Source organism: Carassius carassius, chromosome 36, assembly GCF_963082965.1.
Source record: "Carassius carassius chromosome 36, fCarCar2.1, whole genome shotgun sequence".
Lineage (NCBI taxonomy): Eukaryota > Metazoa > Chordata > Actinopteri > Cypriniformes > Cyprinidae > Carassius > Carassius carassius.
Window position 1 is genome coordinate 17,536,951 of NC_081790.1, and position 22,767 is coordinate 17,559,717.

Below are 22,767 nucleotides of genomic sequence, written 5' to 3' on the forward strand. Positions count from 1 at the left end.
TATAAACCTGCTTAGCCCTGAGAACTATCAAACATGTTATATTTGGTTAAGAAAATCTTAAATTATCCCTCATTCTGCTTTTGCTTTATGGAATATACTTTCTGCTAATTTAAGAATACATATTCATTTTCAAAAAATATTAAGAAACAACTTTTTCAACATTGCTAAATAGTATAAAATGTTTCTCGAGCATCAAATCTGAATGATTTCTGATGATTATGTGCCATATCACAGGAATAAATAAAATTTTTATTTATTGATTTATTTAATCTGACTCAATTTTTAAAAAGTAGTGTACTTTACGAATAAATCTGTTATATATACGTGTGTGTGTATTCTTGCTGAATAAAATTATTTCTTAAAGAAAATCTAATAACCTTATTGACCCCAAACCTGAGTATTTGCCAAAATGAAATATACAATTTAATTTCATTTAGATTTTCACTGGGATGACACATTGTCAAATAAAAAAATACAAATTAGTAATTAAATTTTCCTTACAAAGCCTGCCAAAATTAAAATACAAAAATTAATGTGAGAACGAATAGCTAATAAGACAAAATTTATATTAAAATGTAAAGTTCAGTGTTTTTGTTAAGAAAAGAAACTCCCCAGTTTATGTTAGCATGTGACTTTTAATTTGCAAAGCACCCTCCCTTTTTATATCTTCTTTTTATTACTTGTCTGGTATTAAAAGACTTCAGCGGCATGAAGCATGAATGAATTTAAAGGCATGTAGTTACAAGCCAGAGACGAGAACTACAGTACATATCCTGTCTGTGACACACACACAGTTCACAGCAATAACATTTGGCAATGCTTAAAAGAAAAGGCACCTCTGTGAGGATGTAACAAGTTTTTAACAAACATTTAAAAATCGATTTTGATAACAGGAGAAATCAAAAGCAAGTAACGATATTCCAGCCACACATCCGTCACGCACACAGATGCTGCATACTCATACTGTGGTTTGTTTTTTTCAGCAGGGGGATGTGAATGGTAATATTTATGGCCAATTGTTTCCTCTGGCAACACAATGATGGGCTTCATTTGAGAAGGAAAGAAGTCCAAGCAAATCCTATGTAAAATAACAGCGTAGAGTAGGTGGAGTCATTTGTATGCGCGGAAAGCCTTTGCATGCGTTCGGTGTTTGTTTTAAGAGTGAAAACTCCAGCTCACGCTAACTACAAATAAAAACAGAAGTAACTCTCACACCAAAAATGGACTAAACCATCTAGCGCCCTTGGTTGTAGAAGCTAATAAATAAATGTACAGTGATATCATACCTGTTCCCAACAAATGACGGTTTCTGTTCCCGTTGGTCAACACAATTAACGACAGAAATCAAAAATTCCACATAAATGACTTAAAATGTACCATTGTGCTAGTCTAACTCCTTTTGTGTTTGGCATTGCCCCATACTGCTCTTATTTCTTCGGTCTCTTGAAGAGCTTGGTAAAGGCTGTCTTCTTGCGGCCCGTGTTGGAGCCTTCGGTGTCGTCTCCTGTGGAGCCGCTGTCCTCGTCCACCAGGATCTTCTTGCCTGTGATCTGAGAGATTCGGCTGGCACTCTTTCCTGCTGGCAGTGACGGGGCGTCCTGCTCGGAGGTGTAGATGAGAGAGCGCATCGAGTCGACTGAGTTGAGGCTAGACGGCTGAGAGTTGATCTCTCCGAGACTGGAACACTTCTCCATGCCAAAGGTCTTTTTTTGCATCAGTGGGCTGTCGGTGGAGGAACCACCGTTGGATTTGGAGAGCTTACTGTAGAGTGGAGTTGAGGTGCAGCGCTGGGCTTCTCCGTACTGAGACATTGAGAGAGAGGAATCCGATTCGGACCGGTTCAGATCCCTAGAGGACGGGACAAGGAGAAAAGAGGATTTCAGATTCGATGCATTTGCATTTCCTGTTAGTTTCCATTTTCTTTACTTCATGTCAACATGAACAGCACTCGCAACTCAATTACTTTAATAAAGCCATGTTTTTCTAAGTGAAACATTGGGAAAGCAGTTTGCGGTGGAATATGGTGATGACTACCCCCCTCCAGAAACACCTCAACAACCTAAATCACTTTTGACTGAGAAGTCAAAGTCAAGTTGACTCTCAAAAGTCTCCAACATATTTCAATGACTTCAATGACGATTTGCTATTATTCCCACAACCTTACTCTTTATAGCAATGTTAATCAGCATTAAATTGCTGCATTGTTTAATGCATTGGCAAAATGAAAAAACCCCAGTAGAAGCCTTAAACAAGCCAAAACAGAATCATTTAAAAACTGCAGAACTGTTTAAATATTAAAATGATTTACAAATATAACATTATAAAATAATTAAATTAATGTTATGATTATTATACATAGTTATACATAGAAAAATCTCCCAATAGGGAAATATCACCTCCTAAAAAATTTTTTTTTTTTTTTCCAGAGGCAGAACCAGTGCTATTTTAGTATCACTGAGACACTATTATAGTTTTTAATTCAATATTTTTTTATATATTTTTTGTTATTGTGTTGTTTTTATTAGGGCCCGAGAACCGTTCGTACGAGCACCCTGTTGGAATTGCTCCGTTTATTATTATTTTATTTTATGCAATATTTAGATTTTTTGTTTTGTATTTTAATTTTGTGCTTTTATTTTAATTTTGATGTTTAATAAATTTTATGGTTTTATTTTATTTATTTTTATATTTTCCCCAATATTTTGAATTATTTTTTTTGTATTTTTTGTTTACATTTGAATTTTGATGTTTAATTTCATTTTGTCATTTCATTCATTATTGTTTTTGAAATATTTTATTTATTTTTTTACAAGTTTTGTTACTTTTTTCTCATACATTCATTAATTTTATTTTTAAGCACCAAAATGGTTTTTAGTTTTAGTTAACTTAACCCTGGATGGAACAAGGTTAGATTTAAGTTCAAAATAATAAAGACCCTTTTTCCCCCAACTAGAATAATATCCACTGATAAATTAAGCACAATAAGACCAGGGATGATTGTAAAGAAAGTAAATGGAGTAAATGTTGATTTCAAATTGACTTTCTCATGCTGGATTAGTTCGGTTTCTCACTGTTTACATTTAAATAGTTAAATGGAAATTGACTAAAAAGGTTACAGTTCATGACAAGTGAAATTATAATATACTAAATATATTATAATGTATTACAGATTCAAAACTGACACTCACAGACAATGAAATAAAAAGAACTGTTAACAAACTGTTTGGCATAGAAAATAGTTCAGTATTTATCAATAACAGGGAAGTTATGGATGGCCTACACACATGCTGTGTGTGTGCACAGCAAACAGTGTGTGAGGTACCCAGTGCTTTCTGTTCTCTGATCAGTGCGGTAAGCAGTGAACCCTGTTGGCGGCAGACCTGAGACCGCCTCCATAGAGGTGAAGTATGAGGAACGATACTGCAGCGCAGCAAAACGAGAGCCGGAGGAGGAAGACGGGAGTGAGGTAGAGACGATGGAGGGATGAGACAGAGAGGAAGACAGCGAAGGCACAGGGTGAAACTCCACATGACCGATCGAGTGGCTGCGAGCCTGCCGCACATAGGGGTGACCGGGGGGCCACAGGGGCCCGGCCTCACTCTCACCGGCCTCTACCAACCTCTGTGAGCTCAGGTTCAGCATGGGGTCTCCGTGTCGCGAGCGCAGGGACGTCAGGCTGGGAGCTGAGGAGAGGCACACACAAACACACACACATGTTTGTCTGTATTAGTGAGTCTCTGAGATAATCTAATTGAGATTCTGTCTCATAAACAATAATGTTATAGGTCGTCCAAAACAGCGGGCTGTGTATCTGTTACATTTTAATTAACTAATCATGAGTTTATTCATTTTACATCTTTCATGTGATATTTTTATCACATGTAGGTAATGTTTCACGCCTGCCTTTGTTGCAAACACATATTGGAAGTCACATCAGGGAGGAGTGTGTGATACAGTAATAAAAGCACATTAGCTGTGGTTAATGAAGGAAAATAGAGCTAGGGAGGAAACCGAGCTGATAATGTGGCACAGGAAATGAACACAAAAAAAGTGTAAAAGCATTGCAAGACTGCAGAGAGAAGAGGATCAGTGTCCACAAAAACTGCATGATGACAGACATGCGGTTTTCAGCTTGCAGGAAAATAATGCAGTGATGCAGCTCTTGGTTAGCTGTATGAAACTTTTAAGAGGGACGATGACTGGACATCATGCACTTATTACACGGCTAATAAACAAATAAATGGACATGAAATAATAATTTGAGTAAAACGATTTTAAAGATCGTGATATAAAAGACTAGGACACTGGGTCTCATTCACCAATAACTGAGTAGATTATGAACTTTTCACTAAAACACATGAATTTCTGAACATTGTTATAATGTAATGAAATTTAGAGTATTCTAAATGAGCAACCGTGTGCCCGAGGTTTTCATGTTGAAATAGACTAAATCATTTATTTAAACATTAATAAGGCCACCAATTGTATGTTTGGGTTGAGTTATTCCTACATTTAGAATAATATTCAGTTACTGATGAACTATGGGTTGTTTGTTAAAATGTTTGTACGCAGATTACATGTACATATTTGCATGCATGCACAGTTAGTGAATGAAACCCATTGACAGTTGTCAGACAACACATTTGACAAATTTAACAGTATATATAAAATCAATGTACAAAAACATTTATGCACAGAATGTTGTAATTGTCCATTCAGAGTAATCTAGAAAGCCGTGTAGTAAGTTTAAATACAGGCTTTGCACATTGTGCTTAACACTGGGTTAACAGATTTTTTCAAACCGCTTTTTGCCAGGTTTTAACAGACTTTTACCCTTAATTGTAAAATGAGGGTTGACAGCTTGATTTAAATTTTAGCAATGTTAACACCAAGTTGCTGTGCTAAAGACACGTTATGAATCACTAACCTAGAAACCCAGCAACACACAACAAAAATGTTAACAATAACCCAGGGTTAACTACTTTGGTATGGAAAGGCCATAGATGTGATAAAAAAGATTAAGATAGCTTCTGCGCTAGCTACAGAGCCATGTTTTGCAGCACATCTTCAGTATACAGTGTGGTCACACTAGGGACATTTTGGTGGAATTTTGCGGGCAAAAAAGCCTATTGCTTGGGTCGGCAACCTTTTGGGCATAAAGTGCCATTTTTAATTTTTCTGGTTAACCACTGTGCCAACAACACCTTCCTCTCATCCTGCCCCACCATAAATGCTTTATTTATACAATACATAAGAATTTTAAAATGTTCAGATAAAAAATTATATTTGATTATAATGCAAATAGTTTCTGAAGCACTTTTTAAAATAATAAAAAAAACTTAAATTATTTTATGTTTAAATTAGACTTTGAATAACAGATTTACAGTGTGATTCTACTGAACACCACTGTGTGTGTGTGTGTGTGTGTGACAGGCCAATTGTGCATTAAATCATCATGTTTAATTGACGCACAGAGATTGTAGATTGCGCAAACCCAGAAACATTCAGGAGATCAAGAAACTTGTCAGTGCTGCCCTGCGACTTTTATTAATCAATACTGAATCATTTTTCTCAGCAACGAGGGGTCGAAATCACGGTTTCTGATGTAAACTCACAGCTTTATTGTTTTTAGAGAGAGACACAGATGCAGATGCAACTTTAATCTCTCTCTCTCACTCAGAATGGCCATATTTGAGGAAAAAGTCAAGTAGTTTGCATAACTGGATATAGCTGTTGGATTTAACATTTCTATCATAAAACAGTTGATTAATATTAAATGATTTGCAGCCTCCATCTTACCTCGCTCTCTTTAAATGTTAAACTGACGCTTCGCACAGAAATTCACGCTCTGCTGTTTTGAACTGTAAACCCTGCCTAATTTGATTTGATTGGACATCTCAACTATTTTGACATTGACTAGCGCTGTTAGACCACTGAGGTGTTGATTTGAAGTGCCTTGTATGCGCAGTGTACGCACGCGCATGATTTGCCAGAGCCACGTGAATCTGTAGAGTAGCACAAGTTAATTCTCATGCAGTTTTCCTTATTGCTTGTGTCCCAGTGGTTATCCCACTGTGTGCCACTGGTTGCCGACCACTGGTCTATGGTAAATACTGAAGAGATGTATCAAACACGTCTCACACAGAAGTCACTTTTAAACAAGCAACTTTTTGTTGGTCAATGTGGCAATTTCTCATGTCTGACCACTGCAAAATCTGCAAGGGAAATTCCCGAACGTGTGGATCAGGAAACTTCGCCAAATGACAGTAAATGTGACCGCACCTTAAAACTTGCTATTTTGCCAAATTAGGTTGCCATCAATGCAGACATGGAATCAGTGGCTTCTAATTCATAACATCTACAATAATGATCGCAATTGAGCTGTTAAAGTCTCGACAACATTTTCCATGCTCTGGTGTTTATCCACACTCAGATGAATATAAACAAGCAGCACTGATTCCACATCAAAAGTTTAACAAAGGTGTCTGTTTAAGAGCTGGATACACAATTTCCATCTAGAAGGTCTTAAGTGGGCAGAGGGAGTGACATAGAAGGGTTTGCTTTGTGTTAGAATTGGCTGAGAGAATAAAGGGGGTGCTGCCAACCAGAAGGGATTGGTTTCCACAGGGATTGGCTCTCGGAAGCCACAGGCCAAAGGTCGCTCACTCGCCGATCCATCTGCCAGGCGGCATCTGCGGACATTAGCCAATGATATCACACCACGAAGAGGCAAAGCTCAACGGAAAGCGTAATCGCCATGTATTAGGGTTAGAAAACTGGTCACTGGATCATTTTAATATGGTTATAGACAGCTGAGAAGCTTTATGATAAATATGATCAGATTCAGTACTATTAAAAAAATGTGTGCATGATAAACTCACACTGCAGGGTTCCGGCAGAAAGTATGTCCTCATCCATGTCGTCTAGGTCATCGGATAGCAGTAGGTGTTGGGGTGCAGCGGGGCGGATGCCCAGGAAAGCAGGGTCCAGGTTGAGGGCGGAGGCAAGAGACGACATGCCAGGGTTATTGACAATACTGAGCCCTGTCAGAATCTCAATTTGCTGCCATCGATGAAGCTTTTCTCTCAGAGCAGCGGTCACTTCTCCCAGAGCCTGTCTGCAGAAGTGAGAGAGAAAGAGAGGTGAGGTTTGGTTTGGCCGCTCTACGCTCTTAAAGGGGTCATCGGATGGCCAATTTCTGCAAGTTAATATGATTCTTTAGAGTCTAAATGAAAAGTCTTTGGTTAACCTTGGTGAAAAATTTCCTTTAAATGCAAATGAGCTCTGTTCGCTCCGCCCCTTGCTTCTGTTGGGTGAAGAACCGTCCTGTTTACTTTAGCCGCATTTAGCCGCAAAACTTGCTAACTAGCAAATTATATGTAAATGTGATTGGAAAAGATTCATAAAAAACCCTTATCCTCACTTCATCTGTAGGTGAAGCTGGATCAGGAATGATTTGCGCGAACATAGATGCATTTAGGTAGATCGGGGGCGCAGGTTAAGACGCCAGTGTCAATCAACTATTGTGGGAGTGGACTGGTCTGTGTGTCGTCACACAAACAAGAAGCTGAGAATGGAGATATTATTTATAGATAAAAAAAATAACACTGTGTAGATTTTTATCATTATAGGGTGGTTTTGAATACACCACAACACAAATTAATGTTCAAACAATATGTAAAAGTGAGTTTTGCATCCGATGACCCCTTTAAAAATAACGGTTCTTATCAATGGTTCCATAAAGAACATCCGTGAAACCTTTCCATTCCAAAAGGTTCTTCAGATTACTAAAAATTTCTTAAAATAGTTCTTTTTAAAAAGTCCTCCCTCTGGAACCTTTCATTTTTAGTTGTGCAAGTTAAAATGAGTCTTTATCTCTGGTGACTCACTTGGCTGAGAGGATTTTGTGATCAACATCGTCCAGTGAAGAACTGTGGGCCACATGGAACGTCCCAAAGATAGTTCCTCTCTTCTTCTTGATTTTTTCTGCCTGTTTTTGTGGCCACAACTTTATAATTAATGGATGTTCAAATCTAATATTAAATGGATTTAATATTCAGTTAAAGCATGTAATCTAGGAGTATTTGAACATCTCACCCCTTCTTTAGCCACTATAAGCTGTCTTTCTGCTTGCTGTTTCTTAATGTTGTAGTACTGTACTTCCACCTCGTGTGTGAGTTGCAGCCATTTCTGAAGAGCTTCAGGAGGAGACCAGCCGCTCCTCAACTCCAGCTCCCTTTCAGCCTTCTTCAGAGCCATTCGCACCTAAAACAAACACACGCTCATAAATATTGGCTGTGTTTCAATGTTTTGAGCAGGGAATTGTGTAAAACTTTTCTGTGCCACTTCAGCAGTTCCAACAGTGACTTACAGTGCATTCAGGCTAACAGTTTTTACCTAACATGTGTTCCCTGGGAATTGAACCCACAACCTTGCACTGCTAACGCAATACTCTACCACTTGAGCTACAGGAACAACAACAAAAAAAAAGTACTCACTTTTCAACAAAATAAATAAATTTAAGCAGTGCTCGAATTGAATCAAGTATTTTGGTGGGGGTAGGGGTTAGTCTCACAATATAATTAGCGTTTTTTAGACGTGGGGCGGGGCGGGGCGTTAAAGAAACATGGCAACTAGCCCATAAACAAACTTGTTTAATTAATTAATTGATTCACAAAATTTACCATATCCATTGCATGAATTTAATCACATTTGCCATTATCATTTTTACTCAAATAAAAATATCTTAGGGAAAAAAATCCCCCCCCCCCCTCTATTTTTCCCTAATGCCTTATTCCTCTACAATTCGAGCACTGAATTTAAGGGGCGGTGCTACACATAGAAATTATGACTTTTATACAACTATTTAACTGTTGTAGATTTGCATGTAAACAATTTTTTGTGAAATGTTTTACATATTTAATGAGGCAGTGCCTAATTTGCATATCTTAAATAAATGAATGTGGCAAAGTTGTTGCCTCTGGCAAGGTTTCATTTTAATTAAAGTAAAAAATAATAAAAACATCCTTCTCACAAGTTGTACCTCCTGTTAATAATGCCTTATGATACCTGTTCCAGCTCTTGCTCTGCATATTTCTGTCTGCTCAACTCGTTCTCGGTTCCCTCACGCAGTTCTCGTAGTCTTTGTGCCTCCTGCTTTGCTGCATCAATCTCACTTCGCATCTCCCGCTCCAGGTTGACTTTCTCCTCCGCCACCGTGTGATGTTCTTCCTGTGCAATCTGCAGCCTAAACATAAACACATGATCAATCTCAAACTGAACCGCCATAGACTTGTTACTTAACGGGCCAGGTAATGTAGTTTCCCTCAGTCATCAGCAGGTGGCACATGAAAAGGGAACTGGACCCACAAGACACCACCACACCTCTTCCTTTTCATGACAACTGAACAAGATGTGGCTTGTACAGTTGTGGTAATTCTGTGGTAAAACTTCCTTACAGCTTTAAAGCGAAATTTCATCCCTCGTGGTAGAGTTTCCAGGACATGGATGACTAAATTTAGTTATTGATGTGGCTTAATGATGCACGTGGTTGACAAGAAGTCTTTGATTCAATTTAAAATGATCGCAATCAGCTTTGTTTGACATATCTGTGACATCATCACTGTGTAATATTTCCTAGGATTTCGGATGATTCATTTTTCTCCTTTATCAGTCAAAGAATTAAGTGAATGAAAGTAATAGAGGGTGGGGGCATAAAAGTGGAGAGGACTGCACAGGGTTGCCTTCTCTCCTGTTGACGTAGTCCCAGTTCAAACAGGAAGTGAGGTATAAATCAAACTGTCATTGATATGACAGCAGCCAAGGCAGAGTGTAACACTCATAACTTGGAGGGGAGCAGAAGATAAATGAAAAGGAAGGAAATGACCAGCAGAGAACAAGCAGAATATTTCATTAGAAATAGACAGACAGACAACAGCTAGATAGATAAGCAGACGATAGACATACAGACAAATACATAGATAGACAGACAGACAGATATGTGAAATATGAAAGCCTTTTGCCACAGAAATGCCAGTTGAATCACACAGGACGGACGTGGTGCGGCTCAAAGTGGAAACAAGGTGTCCTGATCTCTGTTCCAAACAGGATTTAGTGTGAAGGATATGACAGAAATGCCACACACTCAGATCCATGTGCAGCTCTGTAACACCGGCCATACCTACTCTGTGACTTAATCACATTACACCCAACAAACATTCCTCTTTTCCTAGAACAAACTAATATAGATCATCAAACTGCATCCTTCTCCTTATAAGGCCATTGCTTTAAATTAATGCACCGTAAAGAAAGGATGTTTGAATCATGAGTTTCTCCGGGACCTCTGACCTCTGAAAAAAGACAGAGACACATTCTCTGTTCTGCCTCAGTGCATGTGGGCGCCAGCTGAGCTGAGAGTGCGATTGTCTGAAACACTCCGAGCTGGATTCGGCACAGCACGGCCCGTCCTTTTGCCATTTAAGGACTTTTGAGGGATGCTTGCATCACCCTGCAAGAGTCTTTTGACCTGAACAGACAAAGATAGTAGGAAATGAAAACTCTATAGACAAATTCCTCTTTTTGTCTTTAAATAAAACATTAGCGTACATGTAGATTTCTTTCAAGTCACTTCAGACCTAATAAGTGAGTATTCGTAGTAGTTTCTGTCATGTAAACATTAACGTTTCAATAAAACATGAACTTTTTAGGAATAATTTATCTAACTACCAGTTTTTGTGTTTTTGAAAGAAGTCCCCTGCATTCATTTTCTCAAAAATACAGTAAAAACAGCAACATTGGGGTAATATTGAAATATTATTTACTATTAATATTATTATTAAAATACATATATATTTTTAAATATACTATTCATGTGATGCGAAGGATTAGTCTCACATAATCCTTTAGAAATTATTCTTATATATTGATTTGCTGCTCATGAAACATTTCTCATTATTATCAATGTTAAAAAAAACGCTGCTTGCAGCTTGATATTTTTGTGGAATTAATTACATTTTTTTTCAGGTTTCTTTGATGAGGAAAAACTTTAATGAACAGTATTTATTTGAAATGAGAATTTTCTGTGACATTATATATTCTTCTACTTCCACGTTTGATTAATTTAATGCATCCTTGCTGGCTAAATTAGGTAATATTAGTTTATTATAAGATATTACAAAGAAAGGTGCAGCATTTTGTCTAAGAATTTAATTTATCTTAAATCTCATTTTGTAAAAAAAAAAAAAAAAGGTGAATCGAACCTAATCGTGAAATCAAAATCATGAATCGAACTGAATCTTGAGTTGAGAGCATCATTAAATCCCTATTTTTCTCTTTTTTTTTTGGTCTGATGTCACATGGACTAATTAAACGATGTCCTTACTATGTTTCTGAGCCTTGATCATGTTAGGATCCTTGCTGTCTATGAAGGATCAGAGAGCTCTCGGAATTCATCAAAAATATATTCAATTGTGTTCTGAAGATGAACGACGGTCTTTTTTGGATGAACTATCCCTTTAAGACTAGCTGCCATGGAAAACAACCAATGCATACAGTTTTTAGTTATACAAAAATGTCTAATAGGACAATGCTGTGACAAATCAAAATCAAGTATTCCACAGAGTTGTGTAATAAAGTAAAGTAAAATAATTAAGGTTGACGTAAGATGCATTAGTGTTCATTAGTGTAACGGAAGGCTGTCGTTTACAAATGTAATATAATTCTCTGATGAATCATGCTATTAGTAGAGTGACGTAGCCTACTGTTCTGGCCAAAGGCCCCTCCCAGGATAGTTTGATTGACAGTAGCGTTTCAGGACAGTCTGGACTGGTGTCTTACTTTAGACCCACCCTGAGTGAGCTGTCATTAGTATCAGTATCTACATAAATGTGTCTATGTAAGCACGAATCATTTTTTATCCAGCTTCACCTTAAATTAATCTTTGCAAATCGCCTATCCTAATAATGTACTAATTACCAAGTTTCATGGTGAATGCGGCTAAAGTAAACCGTCTCTCTGAGAGTGGTTTAGAATATAGGGGCGGGGTCAGCAGAGTTCATCAACATTTAAAGGAAAATGCTTATGCTACATAACGGCTTGCTCTGAGAAAGAGCTGTTTTTGACAGGGTAAAAAAGGTGTTTTTAACACTACCACAGAGAAATTTCAGCCAAAGTATGCTACAGACTTTTCATTAAGACTCAAAAGAATCATATCAACTGGGCATCCGATGACCTCTTTAAAAATGCAGGAGGGTGCCCGGCTTTTTAAGCCAACGAGCATTATGTTGCAGTCCATGGCGAGAACCCCCTCAAAATCTGGCAACATGTAGGCTTCTGATGACAACGGCTCAGAAGTGGAATTAACACCGTCAATCTGCACAAGGTCTGTCTGCATTGTATGCGACAAAGCAACTGTTAAAAATCATTTGAACTTTGTGTCAGTGCATTAGAAATAGAACAAGGCGTCAGTTTACTGTCAGGGATATGTCGTGTCACGCCGCATCCAATGTAGACTGCGTCACTGATTATAATAGTTATTTATCAATTGTGGTAATTTGCAGGTTGTCAAAAAATTGTTTGTCTACATCAGTGGTTCCCAACCTTGGTCCTTGAGGCACCCCAACACTGCACATTTTGCATGTATTCTTTCTATGAAACATCAATTTAAGGTCATGGAGTCTCTATTAATTAGCTGATGACCATAAATCAGGTGTGTTTAAGTGTTGGGGTGCCTCTAGAACTAGGGTTGGGAACCACTGGTCTAGATAAACAGCTGTATTCTTTAAATTTGACTCGTGTATGTTAATCTGTCCAATCTGGCAACCCTGTTAAAGTCTCTATGTGCTAATACTTAATCATCCAGGATGTCTGGAACTGACTAGCATTTCAAATAAAAATAAACATTTGACCATACTAAGTATAGCTGCTCCTAATTCAGAAACCAGACTAAATGTACTTTCAATCAGTAACTAAAATAAAGGTATTTTATAGGTTGTTTTCAAACTTAACTGTGGCAAGCTGTTGATTACCAGAGACATATTCATATTCATCCCTCGCCGTGTAGTTGAAGTGTTTACAGTAACTACAACAGGCTTTACTGTGAATAAACATTTAAAATATGCAGTTAATCACCCTAACGTGTTAGTATGAGACCGGACCTGACAAAATCACTTAGCAATCGTGTGATGTCATGACCAGTTAAATAATAAATCTTGTTTTTTTTTTCTTTTGCTTAAGATGTGATGTAACCATCTGTGAAAGACTGTTTACAATAGTTCTTCAAATTCAACCAGCAGAAATGCATTGCTAACTTACAAACAGACGTTCCTCCATCTAGAAAAGTAATCCTGCCTCAATAAGATGTTTTAGAAGGCATTTTTTTAAACTGTGCATCATGAAAAATGAGCCTCACAGCTCCACTTTACAGCCTTTCTGGCCTATTAGCTGCTTTTTGCTGTAAGCCTGTTTCCTGTTTATTTATAATACAAACTGAGTGCTTACTTCTGCTGCAGGTCCAGCAGGCTCTGCTCAGCTCTCTGAAGCCCATCGAGGTCCTTCATCATCTTGCCAATGTGGTCCCTAGAATTCCGGTTTTGGATGTAGGCAAACCAGCAGCCCCCAACTCCAATGATGATAGACACAACCAGCATCAAGTCCTTCAAGTGACTGTGTTTGCTCACTGCCAGAAAGAGCAAAAAAACAACACTTGAGTAACAATAAAGATGATTGTCCACCTTACAATTCTGTCATCATCATGTTGTTCATAAAACACTAGGCAGGTTCAGCTAAATGTTGATGTTGCTCTTTTCTGTAAAATGAAAGCACCTATTAAACATGGACATCATATTTTAATCTCAGTTTGTTTTTTACAATCTGTGTCTGACATTTTCTATATTCAGTTCAAAAGTTCTGGGTTGTTAAGAAGTCCCTTATGCTCATCAGGGCCTCATTTATTTGATCTAAAACACAATAAAACAGTAATATTGGGAAATATTTAAAAAGTAGTCAGTAAAAATAGTTTTCTTAGTTAATATATTTTAAAATGTGATTTATTCCTGTGGAGGCAAAGCTGAATTTTCAGCATCATTACTCCAGTCTTCAGTGTCACATATCTTTCAGAAGCCATACTAATATGACGATGTGCTCAATGAACATTTCTTATAACTATCAAGGCTAAAAAACAATAGAGATGCTTAATATTTTATGATGATTCTATGATAAACAGTAAAAAAAAAAAAAAAAAAAGAAATACAAACTTTTGATCATTTTAATGAACCCTTGCTGACAGAGGTATTCATTTCTTTAAATAACAGTGACAGTAGTGTATGAATGAATGAACACAGTGCTGTATGCAGTACATCCAGTGATGTCATGTGCGAATTATCACTCTTTTTCAACATGCATTCCATTCGTGACCCCAGCTGACCCTGACATGGTCGAAGCAAATGAGTGTTATCTTTCCAATTCTAACGTCCATTTTCAATGTTTTTTTTCATACCAAAATAAAACAGTTTAAGTATTTGACTAATGGGTCAAGAATGCTTTCATCATGTCGACCAAAAATGTTTATATATTGCAGTTGAACATGTCAAATAAAACCAGAATATTCTTTTCAAAACATGACTTTACCAGGATATGCAAGTGTGGACTGACTTGCCTTTCTATGAACTTACAAAATCACAAGCACAAGAGTATGAAGAAGGTAAATGGAAAAGTGCCAAGGATTTTTTTGTCAGGAGTAATCCATCAAATTAGGATCTGCTCAGGCGGGTCTGCTCCTGTCTCTACAACTCCAGCCTAACATATGTGGCTGTTGCACATTTAAAACACAACGCACAGACCGCTTTTAGCAAGAACAGTAATACAAACAACTATTAACCTACTTAGAAAAAGTCCCAGTTAGGAACTAACCATGCAGGACGCATATACACATCAGCAGTTCTCTATCACATCTATCTTAATCTGTTTTACATCTATCTTAATCTGTTTTGCATGCAGAAATGGTGGCAATAAATAACTCCAGAGAGGTGTTCCCCACAACGGTGGTGGCATCAGCTGCGTAATGAGAGGATTTGGATGACTGTATTAGCAGGAGCTATTTCCATCTGCGATTTCACTGCTCACATCCTCCCAGGAAAATGGCAGGTGACAGGACATGTTACGGTGCCAAAAGTATTTGAGAGTGGACGGTGTTGAATCCTTCAACCTTGACTCTCACCCATCCTAACTGGCTCAGGTTAAATCTCCTGTGGGTTTACTGAAGCCGCCACATGATGAACTTCCGTCTTGGATTTCCTTCTCACTAGTGTTTATGAAAGAGCTCTATGAATGTATTTAAAGGAGTGTTTTGTTTGCATACATAATCTTTGACCAGGTCTAGGGATTTTGGATGGCAGAGCGTCCTCATTTCTTTATGTGTAAGTGCTGAAGCTAAAATTTTTAAACAGACAGTAGGCGGATTTTCCATTAGTGAACACCATGAGACACTATTGTAAGATTGTCTGGAACAGTGAGGAACCTTTTACCGTGGCTATTTACCATGGACATTATAAACAGTGACAGGAGAGGCAAATAACTGCCATAGCTGAGATTATTAAGAGGCTTTGGACGGAATCTGGAACCGGGAGGGATCAACCAATCGGCAACAGACCAAATTCACATACGCACTGGTATATTTATACAGTATATAAAGTGATTACATCAAATACCTTCAATTAGTTTTACTTTACAAAAAACACAAAGCTCCAGCTAATTTTAAAATATTGTTAACCAAACAAAAAGCCTCCATTAAATAAAAAGTCAACCAGTTTAATTTCAAACAGAGAGCTAGACTTTGGCTAGTAAACTACCAACTAGCCATCACTCAGCGCAAGGGTGTTTATGGATTATTATTTTAATAATGTACTGACTACCTTTCTGGGCCTTGAATTGTGTCAGTTATGTTGCTGTCTATGCAGGGTCAGAAAGCTCTCGGATTTCACCAAAAATATCTTAATTTGTGTTCAGAAGATAAAACGCAGGTCTTACAGGTTTGAAACGACGTGAGGGTGAGTAATTAAAGACAGAATTTTCATTTTTGGGTGAACTATACCTTTAAGATGTTGTGTCTAATGCCATTACAAAAACACTTTTGGTACCACCAACATCTTTAACAGGTTTGACTCTGGCTGATGTTCTGGGTAAAGACATTCACATGAAATGTCAATCATATGAATGCATTCAAACTATTCCAGGTCTCTCACCTTCCTATTGATAACATCTGTCCCATCATCCCACGATTCTCTGTTTCACCAGCTTTACTTGAATATCACGCTATAACGGTTGATATTAATGGGACATATCTCTTCTGACTGGCTCTTGTACTACAATAAGCCTGGTTATTTTCAGATGCAGAAGATATTTGCTCATGAGAAAAGAAAACAGACTAAACCTTCCCTTGATTTCAGCATGTAATGAGCAATGAATAGTTACAGCACTCTGGCCTTCATCCAGAGAACCTTCTGCAAACATCAATCCAGAAAAACGTGTTATGCCTCACAGAACATTTCCAAGCTATTGTGTTTCTAAAACAGGAAGTAGAATTAAGAAAAGGCATTGGCTATTTGACCTAAGTGTAAACAGCGATGGATGCTATTTACACTAAGTGCAATAGTTAAAATAGCTGGATTTTCTGCTATTTATGCTACTTACTGCAAATAGTTCCAATTATAGTACATTATAAAACAGTATGCAATAATAACTTGAGTGTACATTTTCATTTTAATTCAAATTATTAAATGGGTGCCACCTTATTGGGACAATAAAGCCATCCGTACTCCTACCCTAACCCTACCAGATACTATATTTTCAACCGTATTTCCTTAATTTTCATTGAATTTAAATGTTTTTCTGATGTGATTTGAAATTTGAAAAAGCAGATTCAAACTCGAGCCGATCGCGTCAAAATGAGTACGACACACACTTTACCATCTGCATCACTGGAGATGATGACTGTTAACTGTCTTTTGTAATGTTGACTAGCCGAATCACACACTGTTGGCAGGAGTTAGTGTAAATAGCCTGTGCCGACTAGGTGGGCTGTTTGCACTTAGTGTAAATAGACACTCTGTTAAGAAAATGGTTTCATTAATTTAGCAGAAAGATAAAACAAATAACACCCCCCCAGAAGACCTTAGATGATGCTAACTCTGAACAATCGCAACGTAGAATTGCATTCGCGAATTCATCGCAAATTAATCGCAACATATAATCATTGCAGATAATAGTTTTCACTGTCTGATTATGTGTAATTTGTAACTAACTGCATGATCCTTACTGTACATTTCTGCCATAGTCACCATTAATAACCTACTCCTAAATATAATGTAGAAACTTTATATTTTCTGTAAAGCTGCTTTGCAACGATTGGTATTGTGAAAAGCGCTATATAAATAAAATTGAATTGAATTGAATCGAAAATAATTCTACTTCTGGAAGCCAGTCAGTCTATACAGCATTTCAGTTACACTTAAACAACAAAATGAACAAAAATGGTGATTCTTCTATTAATATCTGTGTAATGATGCAACTCTAATATGATTAATGGAAAGTTCAAATGAATCAAACTTATCAACTCTTGCCGACAAACTGATTAATTCAAATGAACAGTTTTAACTGATTCACAATAATGAATTGATCTTAAAAACTCTTGCCAATAAATCAGAATTCATTCAAATGTACGGTTTAAAATGATTTAGATAAATGAATTAAATATCAATTCTTGTCAATAAGAATTAATTCATTAAAAGAAATTAAGTGATCTTTCCAAGACTTGCAGATGAGTCTAAATTAATTAATTAATTAATTAATTAGAATGGACAGTTTACAGAAATTAATCTTACAAAGTTACACCCTTGAATCAGAAATGATTGATTCAAATGGAGAGCTTCAAAAGGATTCACAGAAATGAATCAACCCTATTGCCAATAAATTAGAATCTATTAATCTGAATGGTCAGTTTGAACTGATTCACGGAAATGAATCAAACTTACCAACACTTGCCAATGAATCAGAAAAGATTCATTTAAATGGACAGTAATCAAACTCATTCATTGAAATGAATCAAACTTACTAACTAATGCCAGAAAAAAATCTGAATTTATTAATTTAAATTGACAGTTAATTTAAATGACCAACTCTTAACAATGAATTATAATTTTTTCATTCAAGTGGACAGTTTCAGCTGAATCAATATTACCTAATTGTGACTACTTTTGCTACTAGATTTGAAATCAAAGACACTATTTAAACATCTCAAACTCTCAAGTCATGAGACAAAATATACAGTATAATATATAACCACAAATATATGCTACTCACTTGGAGATCCAAAAAGCACTGTGTCCAGAGCCTTCAGCTGTAGTTTCTGTGCATGACTGCGGTCTGGTATCTTGAGCACGGACAGAAGCAGGGTGGCATTTTTCACAGCAAGTCTGCGAATGGAACCATCTTGATCACCGAATTCACTTCAGTCCAAAAAGCTGAAAATTAACTGTAGAGATGATAACTGTAAGCTTCCTCACCTGGGCAGAGCTTTTCCACTGATGTCATTCTTCCTGAAGGAATCAACATACTGAGGTAACTCCACACATTTGATGAGCCACTTTTCAGCTTCCTGTACTGTCCAGCTATACACTATAGACAAAAATATTGTTAAGTACCACTAGTGGTTTAGGGTGCAAGAGGACACTGAGAATATTGCCATGGAAGATGTACTGAACAAATGATGGAAGCTTGATGCTTTCAGTTCCACAAACATAATGCTTTCACTTCTACATTTCAGGCAAGGTGGTGTGGGTTTATAATGTCAACTATCTGGGATGATTTTGAAATTACTCTTAAATGGTTAAATGCTTTGTACTTAAATAATTAGCCTGATGAGATGTGTGCAAACCTTCAGAGGCCTTCCAGGAATTCCACATGTCCTCCACCGTGATCAGCATATCTGCTCTATGGAAGCTGTTCTGTTTTCCTTTAGGGTCGTGGTACTTTAAGTCTTCCCTTAGAAACTGTTTGAGGAAACAAAGACTGGATTTTAGAATTCTATGATGTGGTGGTTCTCATCTGATGGGTTGCGACCCAAAAATGGGACACACTTTGTTCTGACAGGGTCACATGCATCTGGAAAAAAAAATTGTGAATGCAACTATATAAACATGTTTATTAAGTATTGCAAAAATAATAGGCATAACAATTTTCAAAAGCAAAGAGAAAAATCCAGCACCTAGACCTTAGCAATAAAACAGTAACATGCTGGTCTAGTCTTGATTGATTGTGCTTCTAGAAGAAATTTCTTTTTACAGCACTGCGTATTTGCATAATTCAACATTAGGCAAGAGACGTAAAGCCACAGCAAACAGTTGATTAACTTGTAATGTTTGTCTTGGCCTGTTCCAGATCCAGTAGTTTTACTGTGGCGCCTGAGTTTTTACTGGGTCCAGTCACTTCACGATCCCTCAGATCAGCTCTGACTGTGGTAAAGGTTACACTCACTCTGTCTATGGCCTTGGGCAGGCTGCTGTCGGTCAGCAGTAATACTGTTTACTCAAGAGTGCTCAGATGTGACATTCTCATGAAAAAGGAATTGCTTTGGGTGATTCAGAGAGAATACAGAATGCTTTTTATAGCCTACGTTCATAACCTATAATCATGGCGAATCACTTTTGTTTGCATGCAAAAGTGTCATGTCCATCAAACTGATGGTGACAAGCAGATCCAAACATGGATTTTGAATTTCCTTTTTCCCCAAAATAAAGAAGAGTTTGTATCTTTGATAATTAGACTCCATGAAAAAATTGTTGTACCAACATATTGTACCAAAGTGTCTGAAATGTAGTGACAGCAGTCACTCATCTAAATTGAGTCCAATCGAGTCACACTTTCCAAAGGTGATTTGGTTTAAACATGCAATTCCACCAACCTATCACAAAGTACTATGACTATAACTACTGAGTTAAGTAAAAAAAAAAAAAATCCTTACCAACAATTCATAATCACTACTCAAAAGTTTGGGGTGAGTACAATTTGAAAGAATTTTTTTTTTTTTAAATAATTTATCTTTTATGCTCACAAAGCCTGCATTTATTATATTTTAAAATTACAGTAAAATGATTACTTTTGTAAGATATTACCCATTGAAAATAATTTAATATTGTATATTTTAAAATGTAATTTATTCCTGTTATGGAAAAGCGGATTTTTTAGCATCATTACACCAGTCTTCAGTGTCACATGATCCTTCAAAAATCATTCTAAAATGCAGATATGGGGGCACAAGAAACATTTATTATTATCAAAGATTAAAAAGTTGTGTTTTTTAGTATTCATTTACTATTTTTAGTATTCATTTGTTTAAAAAAAAAAGTTTCTGACCCCAAAAGTTTAAAAAAGTTTTAATCTCTACATTTATTATGTAAAATTATGTATAATAAAAAAATACATATTCCCCATTTAAAAATGTACAGTTGACAGATGAAAACCCCCTATAACAATGTGTAATGTATGTTCTTCTTCTCAGTAAATTTTGCAACACACCAGACAGTACAGCTGTACACTGCAAGCCAGTAAGTATGTTGTACTTCACTGTACTGCACTGTCATGCTGTCAAGTATTTGTAAAGCGCTTTTGACAAAACATATTTCAAAGTAGCTTTACAGAAATCTATGTCTTTAGAAAGCAAGCCAAAAGCCACTGTGTCCTTTCAAGCAAGCACTTGTTTGTAAATTGGGCACTGTGCAGCAAAGTCACAACCTCTCATCAAAGCAGACCACAAAACCACACACAAATGCTGCAGCCCTCACCCCATCTGTCTCTGTCACGTCCACGCTGCCATCTGCATCATCGTCCATATCTTTATGAATGCTGCGGATGGCCTCGAAACTTAGCAGAGAGTTTTCATCATGGCAAAGAAGCTCATCGATACCACACAGTTCTGAAGAGAGAAAAAAAACAATATATAAGACAAGACCAATTTTTTATTGTTATGTTACAAAACCTAGTAAGCTACCACAGGGATCATTTTAAGCAACATGACCACTGTAGCACAAGGCAGCCATATTAACTGCCACCCAAAATATTGGCCAAACTCAATTTGGCAGTACTGAATGTATTCAGAGAATGCAATACCAGCTTTCAGTATGTGAAGCTTAATGAAAAATACATCCAAGACAGCAGACAAGTTAAGAGAAATACACTTATTAGAACAAACAACCTCATATTTTTCAGCCTTGACAGCCTTCATATTTTTTCCCACAGACATTTTCAAAAGGTCTAAATATATAGTATAAACAACATTAAAAAGTTATATGGGGTGAACCAAGCCAACTATCTATGAGATGAATCAAGACATTGCAAACTCTGATTTGAAGCAAAATATTATTTCTATAATGACAATTCTCTGAAGATTTTAGCATGGTAAAGGATATGACATTGTTAAATTAGCAAAAAATAGTTGTACGTGCAAATGAGGCATCGATGAAATCATTGTATTGTTTTCCCAACTTTTGCTCTGTAAGTTATGGTCAAACCAATGCTCGTTTGTCATACAGCTAGAAGCAAAACATCATTCAAAACTGTAAAGCTTTTGTAAAATAAAGAAAACTGCTTTCTGCTGTCTCATTTTTTTTCTCTGAACTTCAGAGCGCATTACAATTATTTTCTTTAATTTTGTTAATCTGTAAATGATTTAAACGAAATATATTTTGTGTACAGGCCTATATATTCCTTTTTATGTATCCTATATAGTTTTATTTTGTTTTCTCTGTTCACAGAAACGCTGCAGGTGCATGATGTGACCTTGTGTGAATCTGTGTTCTACACTGGTTTCAAACAAAAAGCTGCATAGTACCTGCTTTCACTGATGCTTGGCGGTTCATGACATATCTTTGGATAAACTCTAATTGCCATTGCAATTTACCTATGATGAATTAGCTGAGAGCGGGCATTTCACTAGTTGGAATCGTCAGAGTCATGTCTGCATATGGCCATACTATGCCGTCTGACAAACTATATTTTGTACAGTTTTTATTTTGTTTTGGCAAGCATTTAATTATTTTGTCCAGAGAAAAACTCGTTGTCTCCCTTTTCATGATATTTTCACATAAATAATCAAAGCGAAACAGCGAAATAATCAAAAATCGGCCGATAGGTGCATCCCTAGTATCTGTCATTTGACGAGCAAAAATGCCAACTGTACTTGTCTATAGAGTTTAGAAACTAAGTAGGGATAAGGAACTGATCACTTAGTGATGATGTACAGCTGAAAACTGAGCCAACAGCAGTGCCTTTGTAAGGGTCCAGTGTTTGAGCCCACTGTAACAGGGTTCAGAGTTCAATTTGAGGGTGACACTCATACAGTTGGTAACATATCCACATAAGAGCCATAGAGTGACTTTTAAACAATTTATAGATGGAGAGACACAGCACAGCTGCTGAGGTATTGTAGATATTGCTGCTTTATGGTGGTCTGTTAACCTTTGTCTCACAGAATTAAAGGACTTGATTATGGAGCAGGTATTAACTTAAGAAATCATCCATTCCAAGGTTGTTGCTGTTGTTGTTTTTTTAACCAGGCTCATCTGACATTTTACAGCTAAGAGTGGATACAATTAAAATTGCCATGATTAAATGGTGTTCTTTCAGGCTGATCCATTTCGATAAAAGAGGCTTTTAAGGTCAAAAGATCTGCACAGCTATTTTTTTGTCCCCATTTCACAGAAGGTGAAACACAACAGT

General features: G+C 36.8%; 1 protein-coding gene across 3 annotated transcripts in view; it reads right to left on the bottom strand.

Annotated features, from left to right (window-relative positions):
- Positions 1–615: 615 nt before the first annotated feature.
- The window catches only part of LOC132117347 (post-GPI attachment to proteins factor 2-like), a 49,111-nt gene continuing 26,959 nt past the window's right edge, over positions 616–22,767 (bottom strand). For 2 of the 3 annotated variants that reach the window (XM_059526582.1, XM_059526585.1), the window contains 12 exons: positions 20,835–20,965; positions 18,929–19,043; positions 18,558–18,669; positions 18,355–18,467; positions 13,498–13,675; positions 9,070–9,247; positions 8,098–8,265; positions 7,890–7,990; positions 6,882–7,117; positions 6,606–6,692; positions 3,620–3,683; positions 616–1,848 (listed from right to left, as the gene is read on the bottom strand). In XM_059526582.1, the coding sequence (XP_059382565.1) occupies positions 1,428–1,848; positions 3,620–3,683; positions 6,606–6,692; positions 6,882–7,117; positions 7,890–7,990; positions 8,098–8,265; positions 9,070–9,247; positions 13,498–13,675; positions 18,355–18,467; positions 18,558–18,669; positions 18,929–19,043; positions 20,835–20,965 (1,904 nt within the window). In that variant the 3' untranslated portion in view covers positions 616–1,427. The remainder of the gene's footprint in view (positions 1,849–3,619; positions 3,684–6,605; positions 6,693–6,881; positions 7,118–7,889; positions 7,991–8,097; positions 8,266–9,069; positions 9,248–13,497; positions 13,676–18,354; positions 18,468–18,557; positions 18,670–18,928; positions 19,044–20,834; positions 20,966–22,767) is intronic. The other variant, XM_059526584.1, reaches the window with a different exon arrangement.